Source organism: Notolepis coatsorum, assembly GCF_963971535.1.
Source record: "Notolepis coatsorum genome assembly, chromosome: 12".
NCBI lineage: Eukaryota > Metazoa > Chordata > Actinopteri > Aulopiformes > Paralepididae > Notolepis > Notolepis coatsorum.
Window position 1 is genome coordinate 122849209 of NC_140176.1, and position 13589 is coordinate 122862797.

Below are 13589 nucleotides of genomic sequence, written 5' to 3' on the forward strand. Positions count from 1 at the left end.
GAGGTGTAGTGGTTACGTCATTACTACCTGTATCTGTACTCACTATAGGGAGGTGTAGTGGTTACGTCATTACTACCTGTATCTGTACTCACTATAGGGAGGTGTAGTGGTTACGTCATCACTACCTGTATCTGTACTCACTATAGGGAGGTGTAGTGGTTACGTCATTACTACCTGTATCTGTACTCACTATAGGGAGGTGTAGTGGTTACGTCATCACTACCTGTATCTGTACTCACTATAGGGAGGTGTAGTGGTTACGTCATTACTACCTGTATCTGTACTCACTATAGGGAGGTGTAGTGGTTACGTCATCACTACCTGTATCTGTACTCACTATAGGGAGGTGTAGTGGTTACGTCATTACTACCTGTATCTGTACTCACTATAGGGAGGTGTAGTGGTTACGTCATTACTACCTGTATCTGTACTCACTATAGGGAGGTGTAGTGGTTACGTCATTACTACCTGTATCTGTACTCACTATAGGGAGGTGTAGTGGTTACGTCATTACTACCTGTATCTGTACTCACTATAGGGAGGTGTAGTGGTTACGTCATTACTACCTGTATCTGTACTCACTATAGGGAGGTGTAGTGGTTATGTCATCACTACCTGTATCTGTACTCACTATAGGGAGGTGTAGTGGTTACGTCATCACTACCTGTATCTGTACTCACTATAGGGAGGTGTAGTGGTTACGTCATCACTACCTGTATCTGTACTCACTATAGGGAGGTGTAGTGGTTACGTCATTTTCGTTTTTTCCTGTTCCACCCTCTGTTCCACTTAATGTATTTCCCCATTGACCATTTCTAAATCGGCTCGTTTTAGATAAATAAAGCATTAACGTTGGCATGGTGTACCTTTCTGTGCGTATTTATCCACAATCTATAGCTCAACATGAAAATATTAGCAATTAATCGTAAAGGTAGCAAAATAACGTTTATGTTTTCGTTCGCTGGGAAACTACACTGCTATTTGGCGCTGCTGACTGACGTCACCACAGCGTAGCCTCCTGCCTGTAGTCAGTCACAGACCTAGGATCAGATTTCCCTTACATTCATTAAGCTTAACAATTTGTACAATGGGAAAATAACTGACCCTGAATCTGTGGCTAGTATCTGTTTTAGCTAGGTAATCTTAACGTTAGCTAGCTAGCTAGCTTGATATCAGCTTGTCGTGACGTTGTTTGGTTTGGCGACAGCCTAAAGGCCTCTGCATGCTACAGCAAATTCAAAGCAACTTCGACACAACATCGACAAAGCAACGGTGTTGCAGACACTCTACCTTTATGCTTCTGCAAAATCAACGCGCAGCCTATGTAACATTGTACCCCGTATGTAGCTAGGTTCCCTAGATAGATGACGCTTCCCTTCTCAACCAACCCATTGATAAAAGCAGAAAAATAAGCATAATTTTTACTTCCGGGCGGGGGGTTTCAAAATAAAAGAGCGAGTCTAAAAGCACCGTAAATACGTTTATTTTTTACAATATCTAACGTTACACGAACCTAAACTAATCTAAAGTTAGTTTAGGTTCGTGTTAACGTTAGATAATGTACAAAATAAACTTATTTCCGGTGCTTTTAGTCGTCGCTCTTTTATTTTGAAATTCCCCGACCGGAAGTATTATAGTGTCTGTTGCTAGCAGCTTAAACTTTGTCAGCCGGTTCTTTGCTTTTTAACGTAACTTCATTAGTTTCCAATGGAGAGGAGAGAAAGACCGGCTCACATGCAGCTCAAACTACCTATTGGAATAAATTAATTGATTGATGTTTAACTTGTCCCTGTGTGTGTCCAGTCATTTCGACTAGCAAACGTTGTATTTAACGTTAAAGTTACCTCAGGATACCATTGTATTTAGTTGGTTAGCTATGTAGCTAATGTGGATAGCATTTTGTATAGCACCAATGCTAGCTGGCTGGCTACAGCTTTATTTACTAAATTATGGAGGCTTTTTTATCGTCAAGGTAAGAGGATTTGTCATGATCAACTGAAGGCGTATGCTATGGAACAATATGTGCTTGGGTTTTCAGAAAAAGGCCAGCTATGTGACGCTAATTATTTAGCATCAACGCTGGCTGGCTACAACAATGGCGGATGGTATTCTCTGCGAGACCTATATTATTCTATGACAGCCCCGCCCCCATTCGCTAACCAACCAATCACTGCTACGCAATATCAACGCAACGGTTGTTTAGGTTAGATTTTGGAGACATGTACGCAGATTCCTCGCAACACAGTCTACAAGACCCTAAACAACAACCGCGCTGAAATCGCGCTGATGTTGTGTTGAAGTTGCTGTAGCATGTAGAGGCCTTAACAGGCTGCCTACTGGTAAATGTAGTTCTTTTTTTACGACAAATTACAAACCTTATAACTACCTTTATTTCAACCAAAAATGCTTAAACAATAATGTTAGTGGTAGAAGGGAACTCATTTTGTGCAAAAATGGAAAGCTTGCCAATTTCCATGCGGCAGAATTGTTACAATAGCCGATAATCCATTTTCCCAATGATAAATCCCTATACGGGTGGAACAACCAGTGACGTCAGACTACACCTCCCTATAGTCTAGTCAGCCATATACTATCTGTATCTGTAATCACAATAGTATAGTCAGCCTTACTATCTGTATCTGTAATCACAATAGTCTAGTCAGCCTTACTATCTGTATCTGTAATCACAATAGTATAGTCAGCCTTACTATCTGTATCTGTAATCACAATAGTCTAGTCAGCCTTATACTACCTGTATCTGTAATCACAATAGTCTAGTCAGCCTTATGCCTCTTTTCCACTGCATGGTACCTACTCGACTCTACTCGCTTTTGGTACCTGGTACTTCATTCGTTTTCCACTGCAGGTAGTACCCGCCGTCAGTGTAGCTGGTCGTCATAGCGTGGGCGCGTGATGTCAACTTCAACGCAACACACACACGTATCGAAGCTAGCTATCAGTGTATTCTGCGTCATTTATTGATGAAACAAAACCAACATCAACACCAAGAACAAAGAGTTTAGTCTCACAAAAATATCAAAAATGTTGTTAGCTTATGTGTAGTTAGCTAATAAGGCACTGGTATTATAGAATAGAATTGAAATACTTTAATCATCCCGAAGTACTTCTATTCTATGATACCAGTGCCTTATTAGCTAACTACACGTAAGCTAACAAAATTATCAATCTTTTGTATGCTATGTACGCTAGCCTCAATGCTAACTATTATAATATTAAATCCCAGTCACATTAGCATGTAAACTAACAAAATTAGCGATGTTTTTGTGAGACTAAACTCTTTGTTCTTGGTGGTAAATTGTACAAACAAATAATGAATGCTAATGTTTAGTAGTTGTGAGTCTATTTAAAGATGGCGGTTTTGTGCAGGAGTCCCCCGTGTAGCGCAATGATAACGTAGTGACGATTCTCTCTTCTGACCAATCAGTGGTCTGCGGTGTTTCGCGTCAGTTTTTTGTATCACTTCTACCCGCTTGGAACCTCGACAAAGCAGGTACTAAAAAAGTACCCGGTACCAGGTACTATCCGCAAATTTTGGCAATGGAAAACCGAAAAGGCAGAGTAGAGTAGAGTAGAGTCGAGTAGGTACCATGCAGTGGAAAAGAGGCACTATCTGCAATCAGTCACAATAGTCAAGTCAGCCTTACACTATCTGTATCTGTAATCACGTGAAACAGATAATCATGCTTAGCAATAATAATAAATATGAACATGTAATAAGTAAATGTACCTTGTGAAAGGCGGTCTACAAACTCCGGTGTTCCACTGATGTCCAGCGGTCCTCCGCACACACCCTCGATGTCCTCCTGCTCACTGGGGAGGGGAAGAACACAAACACCTGAAACCTCCTCCGCACACACACCCTCGATGTCCTCCTGCTCACTGGGGAGGGGAAGAACAAACACCTGAACTGATCCGCCGCTAGTGGAGGGTTCAAGTAAGTATGTACAGTTAGGTCCATAAATATTTGGACATTGACAAAATGTACACAATTTGGCTCTGTACACCACCACAATGGACTTCATGGACAAATTACTTCAATGGACAAATGAAAGAATAAAAATGTGCAGTCGATGACAGGCCGAAGTCTGGAACCCATAGACGTCACCAGGCGCTGGGTTTCGTCCCTGGTGATGCTCTGCCAGGCCTCTACTGCAATTGTCTTCAGTTCCAGCATGTTCTTTGGGGGCATTTTCCCTTCGGTTTTGTCTTCAGCAAGTGAAATGCATGCTCAATTGGATACAGGTCAGATGATTGACTTGGCCATTGCATAACATTCCACTTCTTTGCCTTAAAAAACTCTTTGGTTGCTTTCGCAGTTCGCTTCGGGTCATTGTTAATCTGCACTGTGAAGCGCCGTCCAATGAGTTCTGAAGCATTTGGCTGAATGAGCAGATCATATTGCCCAAAAAACAAATACAAGTAAACCAGTTCCACCACAGTACCACCGCCATGCTTCACTGATGAGGTGGTATGCTTTGGATCATTAGCAGTTCCTTTCCTTCTCCATACTCTTCTCTTCCCATCCCATCATTCTGGTATAAGTTGATCTTTGTCTCATCTGTCCATAGGATGTTGTTGCAGAACTGTACAGGCTATTTTAGATGTTTTTTTTTGCAAACTCTAATCTGGTCTTCCTGTTTTTGAGGCTCACAGATGGTTTACATCTTGTGGTGAAACCTCTGTATTCACTCTGGTGAAGTATTCTCTTGATTGTTGGCTTTGACACAGATGCCCCTACCTCCTGGAGAGTGTTCTTGATCAGGCCAAAGGTTTTTCTTAATCAGGGAAAGCATTCTTCTGTCATCCACTACAGTTGGTTTCCGTGGTCTTCTGGGTCTTTGGGTCTTGTGTACGTTCTCTCTTTTTAAGAATGTACCAAACTGTTGATTTGGCCACACCGAATGTTTTTGGTATCTCTCTGATTTGAACTAAAGGTATTTGAGGCATCGCATTCCCAGATAGGACATGAATGTTTGGCCAGATACATCAGAGTGGCACTGAATTTCGATCGCCACGCCTCTCTTTTGGTCAGCCCACAACTTTATTTTGTTCATGCCACGCCTCTCTTTTGGTCAGCCCACAACTTTATTTTGTTCATGCCACGCCTCTCTTTTGGTCAGCCCACAACTTTATTTTGTTCATGCCACGCCTCTCTTTTGGTCAGCCCACAACTTTATTTTGTTCATGCCACGCCTCTCTTTTGGTCAGCCCACAACTTTATTTTGTTCATGCCACGCCTCTCTTTTGGTCAGCCCACGCCTCTCTTTTGGTCAGCCCACAACTTTATTTTGCTCATGCCACGCCTCTCTTTTGGTCAGCCCACAACTTTATTTTGTTCATGCCACACCTCTCTTTTGGTCAGCCCACAACTTTATTTTGCTCATGCCACGCCTCTCTTTTGCTCATGCCACGCCTCTCTTTTGGTCAGGCCACGCCTCTCTTTTGGTCAGGCCATGCCTCTCTTTTGGTCAGGCCATGCCTCTATTTTTGGGGTAAAACAACTGGGGAAATAAACAGGGATTAGATGTGTGTTCATACAGTACAACTTTGGGACAAAACACAGGGATATAAATCACAGTGAAGACCATAAAGACTCAGAAATAGTCATTACCTCTTAGTTTTAGGTCACTTGGAGAAACATAAGTTAATATTAAATGTCCAGGTAGGTTAGATTCATACGTTAATATTAAATGTGCAGGTAGGTTAGATTCATAAGTTAAAATTAAATGTGCAGGTAGGTTAGATTAATAAGTTAATATTAAATGTCCAGGTAGGTTAGATTCATAAGTTAATATTAAATGTCCAGGTAGGTTAGATCCATAAGTTAATATTAAATGTCCAGGTAGGTTAGATTCATAAGTTAATATTAAATGTGCAGGTAGGTTAGATTCATAAGTTAATATTAAATGTCCAGGTAGGTTAGATTCATACGTTAATATTAAATGTCCAGGTAGGTTAGATTCATAAGTTAATATTAAATGTCCAGGTAGGTTAGATTCATAAGTTAATATTAAATGTCCAGATAAGTTAGATTCATAAGTTAATATTAAATGTCCAGGTAGGTTCGATTCATAAGTTAATATTAAATGTCCAGGTAGGTTAGATTCATAAGTTAATATTAAATGTCCAGGTAAGTTAGATTCATAAGTTAATATTAAATGTCCAGGTAGGTTAGATTCATAAGTTAATATTAAATGTCCAGGTAGGTTAGATTCATAAGTTAATATTAAATGTCCAAGTAGGTTAGATTCATAAGTTAATATTAAATGTCCAGGTAAGTTAGATTCATAAGTTAATATTAAATGTCCAGGTAGGTTAGATTCATAAGTTAATATTAAATGTCCAGGTAGGTTAGATTCATAAGTTAATATTAAATGTCCAGGTAAGTTAGATTCATAAGTTAATATTAAATGTCCAGGTAGGTTAGATTCATACGTTATTAAATGTCCAGGTAGGTTAGATTCATAAGTTAATATTAAATGTCCAGGTAGGTTAGATTCATAAGTTAATATTAAATGTCCGGGTAGGTTAGATTCATAAGTTAATATTAAATGTCCAGGTAGGTTAGATTCATAAGTTAATAAATTAATATTAAATGTCCAGGTAAGTTAGATTCATAAGTTAATATTAAATGTCCAGGTAAGTTAGATTCATAAGTTAATAACTTAATATTAAATGTCCAGGTAGGTTAGATTCATATGTTAATATTAAATGTCCAGGTAGGTTAGATTAATAAGTTAATATTAAATGTCCAGGTAAGTTAGATTCATAAGTTAATATTAAATGTCCAGGTAGGTTAGATTCATACGTTAATATTAAATGTGCAGGTAGGTTAGATTCATAAGTTAATATTAAATGTGCAGGTAGGTTAGATTAATAAGTTAATATTAAATGTCCAGGTAGGTTAGATTCATAAGTTAATATTAAATGTCCAGGTAGGTTAGATCCATAAGTTAATATTAAATGTCCAGGTAGGTTAGATTCATAAGTTAATATTAAATGTGCAGGTAGGTTAGATTCATAAGTTAATATTAAATGTCCAGGTAGGTTAGATTCATACGTTAATATTAAATGTCCAGGTAGGTTAGATTCATAAGTTAATATTAAATGTCCAGGTAGGTTAGATTCATAAGTTAATATTAAATGTCCGGGTAGGTTAGATTCATAAGTTAATATTAAATGTCCAGGTAGGTTAGATTCATAAGTTAATAAATTAATATTAAATGTCCAGGTAAGTTAGATTCATAAGTTAATATTAAATGTCCAGGTAAGTTAGATTCATAAGTTAATAACTTAATATTAAATGTCCAGGTAGGTTAGATTCATATGTTAATATTAAATGTCCAGGTAGGTTAGATTAATAAGTTAATATTAAATGTCCAGGTAAGTTAGATTCATAAGTTAATATTAAATGTCCAGGTAGGTTAGATTCATAAGTTAATATTAAATGTCCAGGGAGGTTAGATTCATAAGTTAATAACTTAATATTAAATGTCCAGGTAAGTTAGATTCATAAGTTAATATTAAATGTCCAGGTAAGTTAGATTCATAAGTTAATATTAAATGTCCAGGTAGGTTAGATTCATAAGTTAATATTAAATGTCCAAGTAGGTTAGATTCATAAGTTCATATTAAATGTCCAGGTAAGTTAGATTCATAAGTTAATATTAAATGTCCAGGTAGGTTAGATTCATAAGTTAATATTAAATGTCCAGGTAGGTTAGATTCATAAGTTAATATTAAATGTCCAGGTAAGTTAGATTCATAAGTTAATATTAAATGTCCAGGTAGGTTAGATTCATAAGTTAATATTAAATGTCCAGGTAGGTTAGATTCATAAGTTAATATTAAATGTCCAGGTAGGTTAGATTCATAAGTTAATATTAAATGTCCAGGTAAGTTAGATTCATAAGTTAATATTAAATGTCCAGGTAGGTTAGATTCATAAGTTAATATTAAATGTCCAGGTAGGTTAGATTCATAAGTTAATATTAAATGTCCAGGTAGGTTAGATTCATAAGTTAATATTAAATGTCCAGGGAGGTTAGATTCATAAGTTAATAACTTAATATTAAATGTCCAGGTAAGTTAGATTCATAAGTTAATATTAAATGTCCAGGTAGGTTAGATTCATAAGTTAATATTAAATGTCCAAGTAGGTTAGATTCATAAGTTAATATTAAATGTCCAGGTAAGTTAGATTCATAAGTTAATATTAAATGTCCAGGTAGGTTAGATTCATAAGTTAATATTAAATGTCCAGGTAGGTTAGATTCATAAGTTAATATTAAATGTCCAGGTAAGTTAGATTCATAAGTTAATATTAAATGTCCAGGTAGGTTAGATTCATAAGTTAATATTAAATGTCCAGGTAAGTTAGATTCATAAGTTAATATTAAATGTCCAGGTAAGTTAGATTCATAAATTAATATTAAATGTCCAGGTAGGTTAGATTCATAAGTTAATATTAAATGTCCAGGTAGGTTAGATTCATAAGTTAATATTAAATGTCCAGGTAGGTTAGATTCATAAGTTAATATTAAATGTCCAGGTAGGTTAGATTCATAAGTTAATATTAAATGTCCAGGTAGGTTAGATTCATAAGTTAATATTAAATGTCCAGGTAGGTTAGATTCATAAGTTAATATTAAATGTCCAGGTAGGTTAGATTCATAAGTTAATATTAAATGTCCAGGTAAGTTAGATTCATAAGTTAATATTAAATGTCCAGGTAGGTTAGATTCATAAGTTAATATTAAATGTCCAGGTAGGTTAGATTCATAAGTTAATATTAAATGTCCAGGTAGGTTAGATTCATAAGTTAATATTAAATGTCCAGGGAGGTTAGATTCATAAGTTAATAACTTAATATTAAATGTCCAGGTAAGTTAGATTCATAAGTTAATATTAAATGTCCAGGTAGGTTAGATTCATAAGTTAATATTAAATGTCCAAGTAGGTTAGATTCATAAGTTAATATTAAATGTCCAGGTAAGTTAGATTCATAAGTTAATATTAAATGTCCAGGTAGGTTAGATTCATAAGTTAATATTAAATGTCCAGGTAGGTTAGATTCATAAGTTAATATTAAATGTCCAGGTAAGTTAGATTCATAAGTTAATATTAAATGTCCAGGTAAGTTAGATTCATACGTTAATATTAAATGTCCAGGTAGGTTAGATTCATAAGTTAATATTAAATGTCCAGGTAAGTTAGATTCATAAGTTAATATTAAATGTCCAGGTAAGTTAGATTCATAAATTAATATTAAATGTCCAGGTAGGTTAGATTCATAAGTTAATATTAAATGTCCAGGTAGGTTAGATTCATAAGTTAATATTAAATGTCCAGGTAGGTTAGATTCATAACTTAATATTAAATGTCCAGGTAAGTTAGATTCATAAGTTAATATTAAATGTCCAGGTAGGTTAGATTCATAAGTTAATATTAAATGTCCAAGTATGAAAATGAGGAGATATCCTGCAGCTGACTGGAAAAATAGGCCTGAAAACTAGGGATGTCCCGATCACGTTTTTTTGCTTCCGATCCCGATCATGTGATTTTGAGTATCTACAGATACCGATCTTTCCCGATCCGATCAAAAGAAGGGAATTTTTTATTTTTGCCAAAACAAACCAATAGTATCCAGCTGCAGAACGGCAGACCAGCCACACTCTCAGACCCAAACGCATTTCCTTTGATTTAATTATACATCAAATGATTTATGTCAAGGATTGCAATGCCTCGCTTGAATGAAGTTAACTTTTCACCTGGATAACGTCAACATTCAGGGTGAATGTAATGTGAGAAATTGGGATACAAAAAAATTTATAATAATAATCATTTTAATTTGGGTCTGAGAGTGTTTAAAACCAAAACTAAGGCCTCAGTATGAGTTTAAGATGTGAACATGGTCATGTTTGTTGAAAAACCCCCAAAAAAAAACGTTTTATTTATTTTTTTGCCGATCCCGATCTTCGGAAAATCACGTGATCGGGATCGGGGCATCCCTACTGAAAGCAGATCAAACCTAACTTTTCTCAATGGAGTGAACGTTCACTGGTGACCATTGTTGAAAAGTAATAGCTTGACTTAACATGACGCACAAACTAAACAAACCTTTAAAACAACGTGTTGTGTTTTTATACAGGCCAAATCAGGGTTTCCGTTGTCCGGTAATTACCGTTTTTTTAACAGGAAAACCTGTTGAAGTCCGACATTTTTAAATGTCCTGTGAAAATAATTCCCTCTAAGCACAATTTGAATTGTATTAAAATAGGCTAAAATTAAATAGCATATGCGATGAACGAAACAATCGTTACATTTGTTTCATTGTTGCTTCACTCTGATAAAGCGCGGCTAGCGGGCGCTCGGATTGAATGTTTTTTTTCTTTCTTTTGTATTGATACTGCCTGGCCACCATAACGGCAAACAGCTATACGAGCGAGAGAGAGATGACCAAACAAGCCAACCTTAACAAATATTTTATGAAACCAAGCAGGTCTAATAATGACAACGATGTGTGTTCCTATATGTAGGGAGTTAGGCAACGGTCTTCATTAGATAAACTAATAGATACAAACATTGTGTATGACAAAATAAATATGGGCTGTTTTAAATTGTGTGAATAGTTGTTGCAAGTACTCGCACTATAAATAAATATCAGATCAACGCAAGCTTTCATGTATGGTGTCCTTACCTGGTCTCTGAAGTAATGCAAAAAAAAGAATCCAATAATCTCATCGCCATTCCAGCCTTTTGTTGATTTTTATTAAACTTTTTGCTCCTCACCTTTTATGTTCTTTTACCAGTTTTATTTATTCTATGTTTCTCTTACTAGTTCTAGTGTTCTTCTGACTCCTGGTTAGCTTTAGTCTTGCCTATTTTTTTAATTTTTTATTCTTTCTTCTTGCTAGTTTTTATATTCTTTTAAAATGTAGTGTTTTGAGATTTGCTCCACAATTATAAAGTGCATTACAAATCAAATATATTATTATTCTTATTATTATGATTGACAGCAGCACAGCCTCCTCACCTCAGACAGATGCCGTTCCGGATGTCACTCAGCCAGGCTCTCATCTGCACCGCGTCGCGCGTCTCGATGACGTACTGGAGCGCTCCCTCCACCTGGAAGACAACACTGCGCTCAGAACACTGAACACGGCGCCTAACGCCCACGACCCTCTACGCTAGTGGCTCCCCGGGGACCTCCGAAGGGCCCTTACCCAGGGGGCAATAGTTTATTTACCCAGGGGGCAATAGTTTAATTACCCAGGGCGCAATAGTTTAATTACCCCAGGGCGCAATAGTTTAATTACCCAGGGGGCAATCGTTTAATTACCCAGGGGGCAATAGTTTAATTACCCAGGGGGCAATCGTTTAATTACCCAGGGGGCAATAGTTTAATTACCCAGGGGGTAATAGTTGAATTACGCAGGGGGTAATAGTTTAATTACCCAGGGGGCAATCGTTTAATTACCCAGGGGGCAATAGTTTAATTACCCAGGGGGTAATAGTTGAATTACGCAGGGGGTAATAGATTACTTACCCAGAGGGCAATAGTTTAATTACCCAGGGGGTAATAGTTTAATTACCCAGGGGGCAATAGATTACTTACCCAGAGGGCAATAGTTTAATTACCCAGGGGGTAATAGTTTAATTACCCAGGGGGCAATAGATTACTTACCCAGGGGGCAATAGATTACTTACCCAGGGGGCAATAGATTACTTACCCAGGTAATAGTTGAATTACCCAGGGGGTAATATATTACTTACCCAGGGGGCAATAGATTACTTACCCAGGGGGTAATAGTTTAATTACCCAGGGGGCAATAGTTTAATTACCCAGGGGGCAATAGTTTAATTACAGAGGGGGTAATAGTTTAATTACCCAGGGGGTAATAGATTATTTACCCAGGGGGCAATAGATTACTTACCCAGGGGGTAATAGTTGAATTACCCAGGGGGCAATAGATTACTTACCCAGGGGGCAATAGATTATTTACCCAGGGGGCAATAGATTACTTACCCAGGGGGTAATAGTTGAATTACCCAGGGGGCAATAGATTACTTACCCAGGGGGCAATAGATTATTTACCCAGGGGGCAATAGATTATTTACCCATGGGGTAATAGTTTAATTACCCAGGGGGTAATAGTTTACTTACCCAAGGGGTAATAGTTTAATTACCCAGGGGGTAATAGATTAATTACCCACCTACCCAGGGGGTAATAGTTTACTTACCCAAGGGGTAATAGTTTAATTACCCAGGGGGTAATAGTTTACTTACCCAAGGGGTAATAGTTTAATTACCCAGGGGGTAATAGATTAATTACCCACCTACCCAGGGGGTAATAGATTAATTCCCCTATCATCACACACTGGAGGTTATCTGGCACCATGACGACTGTGCTACAAGATAATGTAACTCCTACAGTTACCCTAAATTTTGTAATGTTCTGCCCTGAACAGAAGGATACTGCTGAAGGAGTAGAGAGGAGGAAGATTAGAGAGAGAGAGGAGGAGTAGAGAGGAGGAGAAGGAGGAGTAGAGAGAGGAGGAAATGTATAGAGGAGGAGTAGAGAGGAGGACGAGTAGAGGAGGAGTAGAGAGAGGAGGAAGAGAAGGAGGAGTAGAGAAGATAAAGGAGTAGAGAGCGGAGGAGTAGAGAGAAGGAGTAGAGAGGAGGAGAAGGAGTAGAGAGAGGAGGAGAAGGAGTAGAGAGGAGAAGGAGTAGAGAGAGGAGAAGGAGTAGAGAGGAGAAGGAGTAGAGAGAGGAGAAGGAGTAGAGAGGAGAAGGAGTAGAGAGGAGAAGGAATAGAGAGGAGGAGAAGGAGTAGAGAGAAGAGGAGAAGGAATAGAGAGGAGGAGAAGGAGTAGAGAGAAGAGGAGAAGGAGTAGAGAGAGAAGGAGTAGAGAGGAGAAGGAATAGAGAGGAGGAGAAGGAGTAGAGAGAAGAGGAGAAGGAGTAGAGAGAGAAGGAGTAGAGAGAGGAGGAGTAGAGAGAAGGAGTAGAGAGAGGAGGAGTAGAGAGAGGAGGAGTAGAGAGAGGAGGAGTAGAGAGAGGAGGAGTAGCGTTTGACAGCTCTGCAACAACTCATCTCACACGCAGTTTCTATGTGCAACAAAAACTCAGCGAGCAACGGGTCCAATGGTCTAACATACTTTGCATCCTCGCCATTCCTATAAACTTAATAAATTAAATAATTGTATAAAGAAATGTTCTGTCATCTAATAATATATTCCATTACCTTTCCTATCTGTATCGAAGTCAAAATGTTGGTATCGTGACAACACTAGAAGAAGAAGAAGAAGAAGAAGAAGAAGAAGAAGAAGAAGAAGAAGAAGAAGAAGAAGAAGAAGAAGAAGAAGAAGAAGAAGAAGAAGAAGAAGAAGAAGAAGAAGAAGAAGAAGAAGAAGAAGAAGAAGAAGAAGAAGAAGAAGAAGAAGAAGAAGAAGAAGAAGAAGAAGAAGAAGAAGAAGAAGAAGAAGAAGAAGAAGAAGAAGAAGAAGAAGAAGAAGAAGAAGAAGAAGAAGAAGAAGAAGAAGAAGAAGAAGAAGAAGAAGAA

The 13589-nt window shown here is 37.5% G+C and overlaps 1 protein-coding gene across 1 annotated transcript in view; it reads right to left on the reverse strand.

The window, feature by feature from the left end:
- sh2b1 (SH2B adaptor protein 1) overlaps nt 1-13589 on the reverse strand; it is a gene marked incomplete at its 5' end in the record, with an annotated part of 66249 nt that overhangs the window by 22925 nt on the left and 29735 nt on the right. The window contains 2 exons of the mRNA XM_084325733.1: nt 3749-3831; nt 11057-11148. Coding sequence (XP_084181859.1) covers nt 3749-3831; nt 11057-11148 — 175 coding nt within the window. The remainder of the gene's footprint in view (nt 1-3748; nt 3832-11056; nt 11149-13589) is intronic.